General features: G+C 46.6%; 1 protein-coding gene across 1 annotated transcript in view; it reads right to left on the bottom strand.

Moving 5' to 3' along the window:
* LOC138793787 (serine protease inhibitor dipetalogastin-like) overlaps positions 1–17540 on the bottom strand; it is a 45127-nt gene that overhangs the window by 13927 nt on the left and 13660 nt on the right. The window contains exons 5-8 of the mRNA XM_069972479.1: positions 14911–15035; positions 14255–14300; positions 11552–11676; positions 10656–10701 (exon numbers count right to left, since the gene is read on the bottom strand). Of these exons, the coding sequence (XP_069828580.1) occupies positions 10656–10701; positions 11552–11676; positions 14255–14300; positions 14911–15035 (342 nt within the window). The remainder of the gene's footprint in view (positions 1–10655; positions 10702–11551; positions 11677–14254; positions 14301–14910; positions 15036–17540) is intronic.

The raw sequence follows: 17540 nt of genomic DNA, 5'->3' as shown, positions 1-17540 counted from the left end.
CACACATTCGTAGGGACGTGAACTACTATCAGCAATGTATGGTGACCAAAGTAGTCACACAGGGCAATGGGTGGGGGCAAAAATCCATAATAAACATTTAGCTTCTTCATAAATAAAGATCATCCATGACTAACTTGTAATTGATAAATTAGGAAGGAAAGAGCCTTTAACAACACATATATAAAATGAAGCAATGTAAAGTACCGGGACAGAATGTAAGCATTATTGAGAACAGATATCTGATATATTCGAAGACCAGACCTGTACATTTAATTTTGACACTAACTCTAAAAAATACATCAAGTAACTGTCACACACATCGCTTCTCAGACTCACAATGATAAGCCAAAAAGCGGTAAGCTGTTAGAACTCCACCTGTCAACATTTATTAACTCATTAATGGCAAGGCGTTATCAAATACTTACTTGTAAGATTAGTCCATAAACGTCGATGAGTGATTTATCGATAACCATATTTGCCTCCATCGATTTGCCTTCACAGTTCTAAATAAGCTAATTGAGTGAATTGCTTTCACTCTTCAGATGAGAAAATACAGAAAATGGCGAAATAACCTTGGCATATACACATAGGAACAAAACACGATACATTGGTTTCTCAAAACAATCACGTGACCCCCTAGATGCAATTGTATCATGGCCAGTGAACCTGCTTCGTAGGAGTAGGTAGATTTAGTTTGTCAGAACTTTGTAAGCCGAGGAACAAAAATAGAAATATAATCATCACTAGCAGTAGTGGATTATAATAGGGGCGTTTTGGGCGGCAGCCCGGGGCTCTGAGCTCCTGGGGGGCCCATGACCACCCAAAAAGACTTATACTTTCAATGGTGTACTGTCTCCTGGCTACACTTCTGCCATGATTTGCAAAAAATCACTGTTTTTTTATGGCAATTTTGCACAAATCAGGACATCATGACATTATCTATCCTGTACTATGAACACCAGGCTAGTGCTTCCATAGTTACAGTGGGGTGGGGGGGCCCAGGCTTGGTGAACAGCCCAGGGCCTATGGTAAAGTTAATCCGCCCCTGATCACTAGTAGTCTGTTTTTAATTATACTGGCCTGTAATCGATCAACTGCTGCCTCCTCCTCAAGTAGCCTCTCCTTAATAATACTGGACTGGAATCAATCAACTGCTGCCGCCTCCTCCTGCTGCTCAACTTGTCTCTTCTCAACAATACTGGCCTGAGTGCAATCAAGTGCTGCCGCATCCTCCTTGCAAACTTTTTTTTTTTCAATATTTTTTGTCACTATTTTGGCACTTTTATTCACTATATTTTATTAATTTTATTCCTATTATTATTATTATTTTTATTTTTTATTTTTTTTTTCTCATTATTTTTGGAAATTTTTTTCCCCACTTTTTTTCATTGTAATATTAACTGCAACTAAACGAAACTATACCCTATCACACTCCCACTATTGTAGCTGCAATTATTCAGCCGTTAGAGCAAGGTTCGTTTTCGGTTTGGTTCGAACCGATCCGAAATTCACGAAAGTTCACCGGATCGAACCGAACCGAACTGTTCAAAAGTTCGCTCATCCCTAGTAACAGCATCAGATCCACAGACTGGTCTATAATCAAGAGTGCAAAATTCTCCAAATCCTTGGCATTCATCCTGAAGTTGTTCATCCTGAAGGGGGGGAAACGTGAGTGAGATGTAAAAGGAGAATATTAAAGGAGATGTCTAGAATTGTTTTATTTAAAGGGGAACTCCAGGTAGAGGTTAAAAAAAATGAAACTTCTGAAGAAGCATAACGCATTACTTACCTGTCTATCTCAGTTTTGAAACTACCAAAAATTTGTTTGGGGGTTTTTTGCTCTGTTTTGTGTTTCTGTTCTTCCCGATTTGGAATTTCCCAGAATGCAATGCTTTCCCTCATGCGATAATCACAGCCCCCACCCATTACAATCAGCCCCTGTCTGCATCATCAGCAAACACACACAATGTGAGACAGAGGCATGGAATATTTGTCTCCTAGGGGGGGATAGCAGCAGGAGACAAAGTGAATTGGCACAGGGGCCATTTTTTTCACTTCCTGGATTTCTATCAGCTACCAGTGTGGCAGAACTGTACAGATACAGTAATACATTGTATAGACACATCAATATAACTTTTAATGTAATTTTAGGCTATGTTCACACTATGTGAACACCCGGCCGTTCCGTGACCCCGGCCGGGTCACGGAACGGCCGGTCTCAGCCCGGATCATCCCGACCGGTCTCAGCCCGGATCATCCCGGCCCTGGAGCTCTGATGCGGGCGCATCAGCGAGCGCCCACATCAGAGCTTCCTATAGCCCACAGTGAAGCAAGCGGCCGGAGCCGCATGCTTCACTGTGTGAACTGACAGGTCTTTCTGCGGCCAGAATTCACTGAATTACGGCCGCAGAAAACTGACATGTCAGTTTTTTCCGGCGCCGCATGGGATCCCGGCCGGAGCGCATACGATGTGTGTACGCTCCGGCCGGGATCCCATTGAAAATAGGGCTATGTTCCACCCCTCAAAACTACGGCCGTAGTTCTGTGGCGAGAACAACGGCCGTAGTTTTACGTAGTGTGAACATAGCCTTAATAGAAAACAAGCTTTTCTTATCCGGAGTTCCCCTTTAACTCAAAAACTTGCGGCGCCCCCCGAAAGTAAGGCCATTCACCACCACCTGCCACGGCTCACCCCCTCCCTCCCGGTGCTTGTCCAATGCAGCTCACATCCCTCCCTGTGTCACTTACTTCTCCCCATCCCTCTCTGTGCCGCTAATCTCTCCCCATCCCTTCCTGTACTGCTCGCATCCCTCCCCGTGCCGCTCACCACTCTCCATCCCTCCTGGTGCCGCTCATCACTCTCCATCCCTCCCTGTGATGCTCACCATTCTCTGTCCCTCCCTGTGCTGCTCACAACTCTCCATCCCTCCCAGTGCCGCTCACCACTCTCCATCCCTCCCCATGCCGCTCATCACTCTCTATCCCTCCTGGTGCCGCTCGCCACTCTCTACCCCTCCTGGTGCCGCTCACCACTCTCCATCGCTTCCCATGCTGCTCGCCACTCTCCATCCCTCCCAATGTTGCTTACCATTCTCCATCCCTTGCGCTGCCGCTCACCACTCTCCAGCCCTCCTGGTGCCGCTCACCACTCTCCATCTCTCCTGGTGCCGCTTACCACTCTCTATCCCTCCCTGTGCTGCTCACCATTCTCCGTCCCTCCCTGTGCCGCTCACCACTCTCCATCCCTCCTGGTGCCGCTCACCACTCGCTATCCCTCCCTGTGCCGCTCACCATTCCCCATCCTTCCCAGTGCCACTCACCACTCTCCATCCCTTCCCTTGCCGCTCACCACTCTCCATCCCTCCCTGTGCCGCGCATGGTTCAAATCCCATTCCGTGCCACTTGCATCTTTTCAAAAGTTCGATCTGACCGGACTTTCGGATGGAGGACAGGCAGGAGCAACAGTAGCCAACATGGAGGCCAGGCAGAAGAAACAGTAGTCAACATGGAGGGCAGGCAGGATCAGCATTAGCCAACATGGAGGCCAGGCAGGATCAGCAGTAGCCAACATGGAGGCCAGGCAGCAGCAGCAGTAGCCAACATGGAGGACAGGCAGGAGCAACAGTAGTCAACATGGAGGGCAGGTAGGAGAAGCAGTAGCCAACATGGAGGCCAGGCAGGAGCAGCAGTAGCCAACATGGAGGACAGGCAGGAGCAATAGTAGTCATCATGGAGGGCAGGCAGGATCAGCAGTAGCCAACATGGAGGCCAGGCAGGAGCAGCAGAAGCAAACATGGAGGCCAAGCAGGAGCAGCAGTAGCCAACATGGAGGCCAGGCAGGAGCAGCAGTAGTCAACATGGATGCCAGTTAAGTCCCAGCAGTAGTCAACATGGAGGTCAATTAAGGCCCAGCAGTAGTCAACATGGAGGCAAGGGCAGGCACACCAGTAGTCAACCTAGATGCCAGTTAAGGCCCAGCAGTAGCCAACAAGAAGGCAAGAACAGGCACACCAGTAGTCAACCTAGATGCCAGTTAAGGCCCAGCAGTAGCCAATATGGAGAAAAGGGCAGGCACAGCAGAAGTCAACCTAGATGCCAGTTAAGGCCCAGCAGTAGCCAACAAGGAGGCAAGGGCAGGCACACCAGTAGTCAACCTAGATGACAGTAAAGGCCCAGCAGTAGCCAACATGGAGTCAAGGGCAGGCACAGCAGTAGTCAACCTAGATGCCAGTTAAGGCCCAGCAGTAGCCAACAAGGAGGCAAGGGCAGGAACACCAGTAGTCAACCTAGATGCCAGTTAAGGCCCAGCAGTAGCCAACATGGAGGCAAGGGCAGGCACACCAGTAGTAAACCTAGATGCCAGTTAAGGCCCAGCAGTAGCCAACAAGGAGGCAAGGGCAGGTACACCAGTAGTCAACCTAGATGCCAGTTAAGGCCCAGCAGTAGCCAACATGGAGTCAAGGGCAGGCACGGCAGTAGTCAACATGGAGGCAATGGCAGGCACAGCAGTAGTCAACATGGATGCCAGTTAAGGCCCAGCAGTAGTCAACATGGATGCCAGTTAAGGCCCAGCAGTAGCCAATATGGAGGCCATTGAAGGCACAGCAGTAGTCAACATGGATGCCAGTTAAGGCACAGCAGTAGCCAACATGGAGGCCAGTACAGGAGCAGCAGTAGTCAACGTGGAGGCAGGGGCAGGCACAGCAGTAGTCAACCTAGATGACAGTAAAGGCCCAGCAGTAGCCAACATGGAGTCAAGGGCAGGCACAGCAGTAGTCAACCTAGATGCCAGTTAAGGCCCAGCAGTAGCCAATATGGAGAAAAGGGCAGGCACAGCAGTAGTCAACCTAGATGCCAGTTAAGGCCCAGCAGTAGCCAACAAGGAGGCAAGGGCAGACACACCAGTAGTCAACCTAGATGACAGTAAAGGCCCAGCAGTAGCCAACATGGAGTCAAGGGCAGGCACAGCAGTAGTCAACCTAGATGCCAGTTAAGGCCCAGCAGTAGCCAACAAGGAGGCAAGGGCAGGAACACCAGTAGTCAACCTAGATGCCAGTTAAGGCCCAGCAGTAGCCAACATGGAGGCAAGGGCAGGCACACCAGTAGTAAACCTAGATGCCAGTTAAGGCCCAGCAGTAGCCAACAAGGAGGCAAGGGCAGGTACACCAATAGTCAACCTAGATGCCAGTTAAGGCCCAGCAGTAGCCAACATGGAGTCAAGGGCAGGCACGGCAGTAGTCAACATGGAGGCAATGGCAGGAACAGCAGTAGTCAACATGGATGCCAGTTAAGGCCCAGCAGTAGTCAACATGGATGCCAGTTAAGGCCCAGCAGTAGCCAATATGGAGGCCAGTGAAGGCACAGCAGTAGTCAACATGGATGCCAGTTAAGGCACAGCAGTAGCCAACATGGAGGCCAGTACAGGAGCAGCAGTAGTCAACGTGGAGGCAGGGGCAGTCACAGCAGTAGTCAACATCGATGCCAGTTAAGGCCCAGCAGTAGCCAATATGGAGGCCAGTGAAGGTCCAGCAGTAGCCAAGATGGAGGCCAGGGCAGGAGTAGCAGTTGTAATAGGGCAGAATAGATGCAGAAAAGGTCCTACATCTTGGTGACAACAGGACCAAATTCTACTCTGTGGTATTAGGAGCAGGTGTCACAAAGTCCTTATCTATCCATGTGGCATTCATTTTGATGAAAGTCAAACGTTCCACACTATCACAGGACAATCTGGTTCTTCTGGGACTGACAATATAACCTGCTGCGCTGAAAACTTGCTCGGATGACACACTGCTGGCCGGACAGGAGAGTATGTCCAAAGCAAATTCAGCGAGTTGTGGCCAGACATCAAATTTTCCCACCCAGTAGTCCAGGGCTTCTGGCACGTTAGGTGGCAACGTAGAGTCCAAAAACACCTGGACTTGCTGTTTAAGGTGTGCCACCATGTCCTGCTGCTGTGGGAGTGCTCCTGTTACCTTGGCCTATGGTTGCATCATGGACATCAGGCTCAGATGGTGCCGCTCACCACTCTCTATCCCTCCTGGTACCGCTCACCACTCTCCATTCCTTCCTATGCTGCTCGCCACTCTCCATCCCTCCCTATGTTGCTTACCATTCTCCATCCCTTGCGCTGCCGCTCACCACTCTCCAGCCCTCCTGGTGCCGCTCACCACTCTCCATCTCTCCTGGTGCCGCTTACCACTCTCTATCCCTCCCTGTGCTGCTCACCATTCTCCGTCCCTCCCTGTGCCGCTCACCACTCTCCATCCCTCCTGGTGCCGCTCACCACTCTCCATCCCTCCCTGTGCTGCTCACCATTCCCCATCCTTCCCGGTGCCACTCACCACTCTCCATCCCTTCCCTTGCCGCTCAGCACTCTCCATCCCTCCCTGTGCCGCGCACGGTTCAAATCCCATTCCGTGCCACTCACATCTGCAGTAGCCAACAAGGAGGCAAGGGCAGGAACACCAGTAGTCAACCTAGATGCCAGTTAAGGCCCAGCAGTAGCCAACATGGAGGCAAGGGCAGGCACACCAGTAGTAAAGCTAGATGCCAGTTAAGGCCCAGCAGTAGCCAACAAGGAGGCAAGGGCAGGCACACCAGTAGTCAACCTAGATGCCAGTTAAGGCCCAGCAGTAGCCAACATGGAGTCAAGGGCAGGCACGGCAGTAGTCAACATGGAGGCAATGGCAGGCACAGCAGTAGTCAACATGGATGCCAGTTAAGGCCCAGCAGTAGTCAACATGGATGCCAGTTAAGGCCCAGCAGTAGCCAATATGGAGGCCAGTGAAGGCACAGCAGTAGTCAACATGGATGCCAGTTAAGGCACAGCAGTAGCCAACATGGAGGCCAGTACAGGAGCAGCAGTAGTCAACGTGGAGGCAGGGGCAGGCACAGCAGTAGTCAACATCGATGCCAGTTAAGGCCCAGCAGTAGCCAATATGGAGGCCAGTGAAGGTCCAGCAGTAGCCAAGATGGAGGCCAGGGCAGGAGTAGCAGTTGTAATAGGGCAGAATAGATGCAGAAGAGGTCCTACATCTTGGTGACAACAGGACCAAATTCTACTCTGTGGTATCAGGAGCAGGTGTCACAAAGTCCTTATCTATCCATGTGGCATTCATTTTGATGAAAGTCAAACGTTCCACACTATCACAGGACAATCTGGTTCTCCTGGGACTGACAATATAACCTGCTGCGCTGAAAACTTACTCGGATGACACACTGCTGGCCGGACAGGAGAGTATGTCCAAAGCAAATTCAGCGAGTTGTGGCCAGACATCAAATTTTCCCACCCAGTAGTCCAGGGCTTCTGGCACGTTAGGTGGCAACGTAGAGTCCAAAAACACCTGGACTTGCTGTTTAAGGTGTGCCACCATGTCCTGCTGCTGTGCGAGTGCTCCTGTTACCTCGGCCTATGGTTGCATCATGGACATCAGGCTCAGATGCTGCTCATGCCACCCAAGCTGCTAGAGGAGGATGTGGAGGAGGCAGCGCTGCTGGTGTGGCCCTGGTGGGGATGGTGTGAATGAGAGCGCAGTGTTCCAAAGGCTGCCACTAACTGTGCACCTAGCTCCTCTCTATAATAATTAATTTTTTCCTCCCGTTGGGAAGGGTGAATGAATTTACACAGCTTGTTGCGATACCGTGGGTCCAGTAGTGTGGCCAGCCAGAACTCATCCCGTTGACGAATCCTTTGCAAGCGTGGGTCAGCCCGAAAGCATATCAACATGCGCTTAGCCATTTCCACCAGGGAGTGGGAAGGAGTCCCCACCTCCGTCTCCACAGCATACTGCCAATGGGTACTGCCTCCATCCTCCTCATAGGCCTGCATATCCTCCTCTGGCCCCCTTCCGGTCTGGCAGGAAGGCTTATCTCCATCTCCTCCACCCGTCTCCCCTAAGAGTTCCTGTGCGTTCAGGTCCTCCTCCTCAACTTCCTCTCCCTCCTCTTCCACCAAGCCTTCCTCCAGCGACCCAGGCTGCGACAGTGGCAAGACCTCTTCCCCCTCGCCACTGAGTCGCATCAGCATCAGCTCCAGTACATGAAGCATGGGTATGATATCGCTTAGTCTTGTGTCTTGCTCACTGACCAGAAAGGTGTCCTCCTCAAAGGGTCGTAGCAAGCGGCAGGTGTCACGCATGAGCTGCCACTGGCCGAGCTCCAGGTTACACAGGGGAGTCGCCGTGTCAAGGGAGGAACACTGGCGATTGAGGAGGTATTGGACCTACTGGAGGAGGTGGAGGAGGACCGCGACAAAGGAACCCTGCTGTCACAACGGGGTGGTGTCATCGCCCTTCCCTGGCCAAGTTGCTGGGGGTCCGCCGGCCAGATTACATTTACCCACTGAGCAGTAATGGAGATATAGTGCCCTTGCCTGTAATTACAGCTCCAGATGTCTGTGGTTAAATGTACATGTCTGCTCACTGAATGGCTCAGCGAGTCAGCAAACTTTTCGCAAACATAGCTATACATTGCCGGGATAGATGTGTTGGAAAAGTAGTGTCAATTCGGCACCTTCCACCGTGGCTCCGCACACGACATCAGTTCACGGAAAGCTGCTGAGTCGACAACTTTAAACGGCAGAGCCTGGAGCACAAGCAACTTGGACAGGTGGGCATTCAGCTTGACTGCTGCGGGATTGCTGGGTGCATATGTCTGCCTCCGGTATAGGGACTTCATGATGCCAGGCTGCCTACTGCTAGCAACACAGGGGACACCAGCCGAAGAAGGAAGTGAAGCCACACTCCCTTCCACAGAGGAGGTCTGACTCTGTGAAAGGCCCCCCTGACTACTGCTGCTTCTTGCTGCTGTTGACCGCGGGTCTGCCTGGGCCCGGATGACGAATCCGTCAAATAAGCCAAATCCTGCCGTTCCTGAATCCTGCTGTTCCAGAATGATGCTATCATCCTCATCAGGCTCCTGCCCAGCCCTCTCTCGTCTACTGGCTACTGCTCTCCTGCCAGGCCTAACAAGGGCCTGCTCTGATATCGCCTCCGACACAGCTATTCCCTGCACTTGCTTGTTCCCTGCAGTTCGCTGCTCATAGACGCCAACAGTTCCCTTGCAGGCGGCGGGTCAAAAGTTAGCGGGATGTTGCTGAGGATGTCAGATGGAGGACGTGGGAGAATTGTTGCGTGCCCGTGCCAAGTCAGGGTCGTGTCCGAGGTATCCACAGATACCTGGCTGGCTGTCTCACTACACATCCTTGTGGACATCAAAGTGTGAGCCAGCCACTCCAGGACTGTGGAATTAGACGTGTGGACATGACCCTTGTGTAACCAAAGAAGCTCAGGCCTGCCACTGGATACTCTTCCTGCGCTACTTCCTCTTATGCCCCTTGAGCCAGACTCTCTGCCCTGTCCTCTGCCTGAAACGCTTTGTGAGGTTTCCTGCTGCCGCTATGCCATGACTTTATATTCAAATTCTGATTGCTACACTTGGTAGATGAGAACAGTATTTTCTGTAATATATAGGACTAGTATACAGCGTGTGTATATATATATATATAATATATATATATATATATATATATATATATATATATGAGACTTGTAATATATAGGACAAGTATAGAAATTGTCTATATATATATAGCACTTTTTTAAAGATATAATGCTTTACACCTGCACCAGGTTTTTTCTCTCAGGATAGGACGGATGTGATATACACACTATCAATCAGAAGGGTCCAAGTATAGAAATTGTCTCTATATATAGCACTTTTTTAAAGATATAATACTATACACCTGCACCAGGTATTTTTGTCTCTCAGGATCAGACGGATGTGATATACACACTATCAGAAGTATAGGACTAGTATATCTGTACAGCACGTTTTGTTTCTGTGCACCCTTTGCAGTCCTATGCCTAATTTATCTTTTGCCCTCTCTATATTTCTCTCTCAATCACTAGATGTTTCTCCTCTCCGCTTTACTAATCTTTCCTTTCCTTTCCCACAATATCTTCTCAGTAGTCTGTAGAACACAATAGCAGCAGCACCAGCAACTTGCTTCCTCTCTCTCTCTCTCTACACACTGCGTGGTGCGGTCATGTGACTGCTCCTCTTAAAGCAATACCAACGTCACACGGGGGGGGGGGGGGGGTTAGTGCAAGATCCCTGCTGCTTGGATGTGTTCCGGGCATCATGGGAAAGCGCTTTTCCCGCCCAGAACACTTCCTGCTTTCTAGAATGGCGGCTGCCATTTTAGAAAGCAAGAAAAAAAAAATCGGAGCGGATTTCCAAAAATCCGCATATGATCGGACTTGGATTTTTGGAAAAATCCGAACCGGATCCCATACCGGCCGAACCAGTTCGCTCATCTCTACTCGCATCTCTTCCCGGGCCACTCACCACCCTCTATTCCTCTCCGTGCCGCTCACCACCCTCCATCCGTGCAGCTTGCATCCCTTCCCATGCCACTCACCACTCTCCATCCCTTCCCGTGCCGCTCACCACTCTCTATCTCTCCCAGTGCAGCTAACTGCTCGCATCCCTCCACGTGCCGCTCCTGAAATAAGACAGAGTGCCTCTTTGCGAACAAATAAAAATATGTCTTATTTTCAGGGAAACATGGTAGGTACGCTATATAGATCTTTTAAAATGACAGGTATGCTTTTTTTCTTAACACATAGCAAAATAAAATAATGAAAATGATATACCTTTGGTTCACATTCCCCTTCAGATACAAGCAGAAGGCTAGCTTTACTGCAATTAAAAACATGAAAATGGTATCAATAATAAATTTGGTTCACATTTTGCTAAGGACTTTTCTATGTGGAAGTTGTATGCAGTATTTATTGTGTTCACTATTTGAATTAACAATTTACCCACATTGGCCATGAGCCCACCAACAATCCTTAATTCTTTCCCATTAAAATGTAACTTTTATTTCCTGTTACGATCAGAAATGTTAATGCAAACTGTTCTTTAAAAACACGTCCACTAGGTGGTGCTAATAACTTGTGAGTATGAGCTTGCTAGCACTACTACCCTATAATTATTGTATGATGCGCTCAGTGGTGCTAGCTATATAATGACATGTAAAAGATATTAATATTTCATTTAGTTCACCTGCCTGTTGTATGCACTACATTTGGACACTGAGGGATGCAAAGAAAAAGTAAGAGCAAGAATTTTGGCGCAATAAATTATACAGAAAGAATAGACTTTGGCACTATGTCTGACAGGGGACTCTTATTTATTCTCCCCACTGTGTTCTCTATTTAGCTGAAGACAGTCAGCTGTAGACAGCAGTGCGGGTGTAGTGTACATACTAGTGCTGCCTGTGGTGAAGGAAAAGGCTAACCATACTCTATAGCACAGGCAAAGAAATAACTCCAGCAATTAATACGTATCAATCCCAGGCAAGTTTGCATCTTTTCCGCTTTTAGACTATGCTTACACACAGCCTTTTTTTTGGCTGTTATTTCATAATGGCCGCCACATTTGTACAAATAGCAGCCATCACAATATAATAACAGCCGATATTTGGCTTCAAGATGACGGCCAAAAAGAGACAGTGGGGGGACACAGCCTTACCCTCTTAAATACTCACCTTTTTTTAGCACTGCAAAAGCTGCATTTGTTGGGATAAGTAACCGCATCAGATCCACAGACTGGTTTATAAAGTCGAGGGCACACGTTTCCAAATATTTGGCATTCATCCTGAACCTGTTCATCCTGAAGGGGTGGGAAAGTAAATGAGATGTAAAACACTGTTGACACCGAGGGTCACAAAGTCATCCGAACCCGAACGTTTGGCATTTGATTAGCGGTTGCTGCTGAAGTTGGATAAAGCCCTAAGGCTATGTGGAAAACATGGATATAGTCATTGGCTGTATCCATGTTTTCCAGACAACCTTAGAGCTTTATCCAAGTTCAGCAGCCACCGCTAATCAAATGCCGAAAGATCGGGTTCGGATGGACTCGAACTTGAACCCGGTTCGCTCATCTCTAGTAATAAATCAACGAAATCTGCTGCAAACTCGATACATGTGAACGTATTCTTAAAGTGTACCTGTTGTTATAACTTTCAAAATCTAAATCAACAGTAGATGTGAAATAAAGCAAGTTTGCAATATACTGTAGTCTCCTGAAGGCAGATTTTTAGCCTTGTGCTGGTTGAAAAACAGAGACTAAACACAGGAATTGCGGCCAGTACAAAGAGTCACAGCGCAATGCGTCAATCAGTCACATGACTGCCTTCTCTCTGTGAGCGCTCAGATGGTCTAGGAAACACTGGATGTCCTGTTTTCTGACTCTCTGAGAAAAAAAAGAGTCAGAAAACAGGAAGTGCCGCGTTCTCCATGATAATTAAAAAATAAATAAATAATGAATGTAAATTGCAAAATTGCTTTATGTCACATCTGCTGTTGATTTAGATTTTAAAAAGGTAAAACGACAGGTACACTTTAAGCAGCAACCTATGCAGTTGCCAGAAGTGTGAATATGCATCCTGCCACCACATGTTTTCTTGCTGGCTTCTCAGTTTGTGAAAGAGTTTGTACAGTTTGTTTTTTTGTTAGTTTTTTTTTTTGTTCAGAAACAATTTAAATAAATACAGTTCAGTATAGAAAATCAAAACAAACACAGTGATACCTCAGTTCAGCAGATGGCAGCAGAGAGCACTGTGTCAGGCCCCATTAAGGCCCCATTCACACGTCCGTGTCAGTTTTTACTGTCAGGAAATCCTGATCAGGAGAACTCAAATGTCATCAGGAAGTATCAGGATTTCCTGACAGTAATCCGTTTTTACCATCAGGAAACCATCAGGAAAAACCTTCAGGATTTCCTGATGAGAAAAAAAAAATAGTTCTTAATATGGTCTAGTATGCCAACATAAGGGATGATGGGAGTTGTACTTCTGCAACCTGGATGGCCACAGGCAGCAGAAGTAAAACTCCCATCATGGCCTGTCAGCAGAGGCATGATGAGAGTTGTACTTCTGCAACCTGAATGGCAACAGGCAGCAGAAGTAAAACTCCCATCATGGCCTGTCAGCAGAGGCATGATGAGAGTTGTACTTCTGCAACTTCTGCAGCTGTCCGGTCGGGAGGGGGCGGAGTTGGTGGAAGCTGTCCGGGGCGGGGGTCGTGGCGCCGGGAGGGAGGCCTGTGCTGCCGCTGCCTGTGCGGTGGGGAGGTAGGGGTGCCAGTGGTTGCGGGGGCCGGCCGGCTCTCACTTATCCGGAATCACGGGCACTTTCCTGATGTACTTCAGGAAAGTGCCCGTGATTCCGGCGCTCCCATAGACTTCTATGGGAGCGTCCGGGCCGGAATTCCGGATAAAAATAGGACATGTCCTATTTTTTCCGGATATATTTTCCGGAACGGACACCCTTCCGGAAAAATCCGGAAGGGTGTCAGTGACTAATTAAAGTGTATGGGTCCGGAAATCCGTCCGGATTTCCTGATAGGAAATCCGGATGGTTTTTCCAGGCGTGTGAAGGGGGCCTAACACGTCCGTGTCAGTTTTTACTGTTAGGAAATCCTGATCAGGAGGCCACAAATGTCATCAGGAAAGTATCAGGATTTCCTGACAGTAATCAGTTTTTACCATCAGGAAAACCTTCAGGATTTCCTGATGAGAAAAAAAATGTGTTCCCAATATGGTCTAGTGTGCCAACACACAGCCCCTAGTGTACCTGGATGGCCACAGGCTGCAGACCTACAACTCCCATCATGCCCTTACTGGCAGGTCATGATGGGAGTTGTACTTCTGCCGCCTGTGGCCATCCAGGTTGCAGAACTACAACTCTCATCATGCCCTGCCAGCAAGGTCATGATGGGAGTTGTAGGTCTGCAGCCTGTGGCCATCCAGGTTGCAGAAGTACAACTCCCATCATGACCTGTTAGCAGGGACATGATGAGAGAAGTAGTTCTGCAACCTGGATGGCCACAGGCGGCAGAAGTACAACTCCCATCATGCCCTTAACTGGCAGGTCATGATGGGAGTTGTACTTCTGCAACCTGGATGGCCACAGGCTGCAGACCTACGACTCCCATCATGACCTGCCAACAGGGGCATGATGAGAATAGTAGTTCTGCAACCTGGATGGCCACAGGCTGCAGAAGTACAACTCCCATCATGACCTGTTAGCAGGAAATGGTGGGAGTTCTAGTTCTCTGGTGGTTGCTCTCACATGTCGGCGGCGGCGGCGGAACAGCGACAGCTTCTGAAGAGTCCAGGGTGGTTTTTCCGGACGTGTGAAGGGGGCCTCAGACTGGAAGGAATCCAGTTATTAATGAAAATAATTTACCTTTGGTTCACATCGTCCTTCAGATACAAGCAGTAGGTCAACATTTCTGCAATTAAATACATGTAAAAAGTATTAACATTACATTACGCTTACCTGAATGCTGTATGCAATAAGTAATTGGACACAGAAATGAAATTTCTCTGCGCCGGGACAGGCAGGAGGGGGTAAGTATGGGGGCTCTATCTGGGGGTCGGGTGGGTTACATCTCAGGTGTGGGGTGACAGTTTCCCTTTAACTTAACTGGGCAACAAAAAAGTGCCTGACTTATTTTGTCCAGGATAACCACAAATAGATTACCAATTCTGCCACAGCTATAAGAGACTCCCTCTGACAGATAAGAATTTTTATCCACTCTCTCATGGAAGGAACCTCCGTATTTTCTAAAGCCTAAGAGTCACTGCCATTGATGTCAAGGAATGTCTGAGTGCACCTTTTTTGGTCAAAGTTAAAGGGAATCTGTGGAGCTCGTTTTGACCAAATGAGCTGCAGATTCCCTTACACAGACACCAATACGAGTACATACCAGTGCTGTTTAAGGTGACAAAGAAGGTTAATCAAATTCTGTAGCACATGTGAGGGTATAAGCCCAGCAATTGAAATTTATGAACCTGAGGCAAGTTTGCATCCTTTCTGCTTTTACTCTATTAAGCACTCACCTTTTCTTAGCATTGCAAAAGCTGCATTTGTTGGGATAGGTAACAGCATCAGATCCACAGACTGGTTTATAAAGTCTTGGGCACACGTTTCCAAATCCATGGCATTCATCCTGAAGCTGTCCATCCTGAATGGGTGGCAAAGTACGGTATTAAACACTGTTGACTAGTGATGAGCGAACATGTTCGTAAACGTTCGTATGTTTGTGCGAACATGATGTTAATTGTTCGTGTTCACCGATCATGAACAATTTGTTGGATCATCCGAATGGCTATAACGATCATTTTCGAACATATTCAAACTTGCAAACGTACGCAACTGCTCAATGTACATTTTGCACCTGATAAAGTGTACGCACGTGCCTAAAGGCCCTATTCCACGGAACGGTTATCGTCCGAATTCGGCCGCTACGGACGATATTCGTCCCGTGGAATAGAGTGCAACGATCAGCCTACATCGTTCATGTCGGCTGATCGTTGCAGTCGCTTATTTTTCAACATTTTAATTAACCAAAGCAATTGAACCACCAATAGTTAAGTCCATTACGCATCTACACAAGACATAGCACCTACAAATAAATAATGCTGGACAATAATCTACATATATTGAAAAAAATTACTTTATTGATAGCATACATAGAAATATATATGATTTAAAAACACATATTAAAAAGGGAGCCAAAAACATACAATACATACATCAGATGGTATACGGGGCAAAGCAAATAAATAAATAGATAGTGTAGCTACTATATCTCGACCATTGATGGTATATCAATCAGCCCATAGAGGTAAGAAGGTGCATAGAAAAAATGTAAACCAATATATATAGAGCTGCAAGTGCAGTTCAGAAGCAACCTAGTACAAAGTTACATATAGTGTCAAATTCATACAGATATACTCAAACCTCAGGGTATATAATCCATGATATGTAGTCCTGCCCTGTACCACCACTCACCCAACGCTGCGTTTCGCTGTGCAAGCTTTATCAAGGGTAATAAAGATCAGGTCACTTGTCTTATTTATACAACCAGATACCAATCAAATTGCTCATATGCAGCTGACCATGCATCACAAATCATCCCACAGACCAATCAAAGAATACTTCCCATTTCCAATCTCCCACCCCTTACCAGGTGTATCCTACTTACTATGCTAATCTGCATCATTCCTATGAGACCGTCTCCGGACACGGACCGGAAGTACGTGCGGTCACATGACCGCTCTTAGGTCACATGACTTAAGCGTCATACCGGAAATGCTCCAAGTAGAGAACTCATCTATCGGTTCCCGGAAGTCCCAGTACCATGGTAACATATATACGATCCCGGTCATGTGACCGAGAGCGCACCACGTGACCTCATCTGGTTCCTGGATACATAGACGCCATGGAAACATAAATACACTCCCGGTCACGTGACCGAAACTCATCACGTGACCAAAGGGTCCGGACCCGGCGCATGCGCAGTAATACAAAAACGAGACTTGGACATAAAAAATGAAACACAAAAAAACACATACACAGCCATATAGATATTAAAAGGGGGTATATAAAGAAAGTGACTAGTGATAAAAGATGAATGAAAAAATAAGTATGATGAGAAAAATACATGATTAGTGAAAAACAGTGTTAAAGTGCAAAAGTGCAATGTGCAAAGTGTTAAACGTGACTCAAGTGAACCATAATATATTTAATTGAGCATACCTACCCTAAACTTACCCAATACAGATCAGACATTGAAAAAAACCCTAAGCATACATTAATGAAAAACTGAAAATAAAATATTAATAAGTGTACAAGTGTAAAGAAGGAAGTATGTGTATATGCATAATTATATACTCATACACAACAACCTAACTATATGAAACCCACCACTAGACTGTGTATAGCAATACAGAACTAAAAAATAAAAAATATATATAACTAAAATATATATATATATATATATATATATATACACATATAAATACCATAAGTAAATAATACAACCGTGAATAAACGACAATACGATAAAATTCATGTAAAAACATAATAAATCTAATAGATAATAAATACCAAATTATAAAGTGTAATAAATAAATATATAATTCATAAATACCGTACCCACCAATATAGAATCCACAACAGAACCACATGTCCCAGTAGATAACTAAAAAAACATCTATATATCTATATACACCATAGGTGATAAATAATTAAACTATGAATACAAAAATAAATGTAAAAATCCATATTAATACATAATTAATCTGATGTATATATACATAATTGGTAATAAATACATAAATAAATAATAATAATAGTAGTACCAATAATAATATGTATATAGTTGATAAATCACACTAAACTACACTACCAGTCTGTTCCCTAATGTATAGTTGTACCTATGATGTCTATGTTTCTCATAGACTGGAGTGATATTGTGCTCACAAAAATTTATATATAATGCCTCCACAAATTAACCCCTAGTGCATACACATAAACTGCGCAAGCAGTCAAAAAAATAGAAAGATAAATAAAATAAAGAATGTATATATATATGCATACCCCATGGGCAAGGGCCGACAGAATGGGCTAACTGGTACACCATCAATTCAAAAAAAACCTATATCCTCAAAGGAAATAAAGAAAC

Source organism: Dendropsophus ebraccatus, chromosome 1, assembly GCF_027789765.1.
Source record: "Dendropsophus ebraccatus isolate aDenEbr1 chromosome 1, aDenEbr1.pat, whole genome shotgun sequence".
NCBI classification, from domain to species: Eukaryota; Metazoa; Chordata; class Amphibia; order Anura; family Hylidae; genus Dendropsophus; species Dendropsophus ebraccatus.
This window is presented reverse-complemented; position numbering and strand designations above follow the sequence as displayed.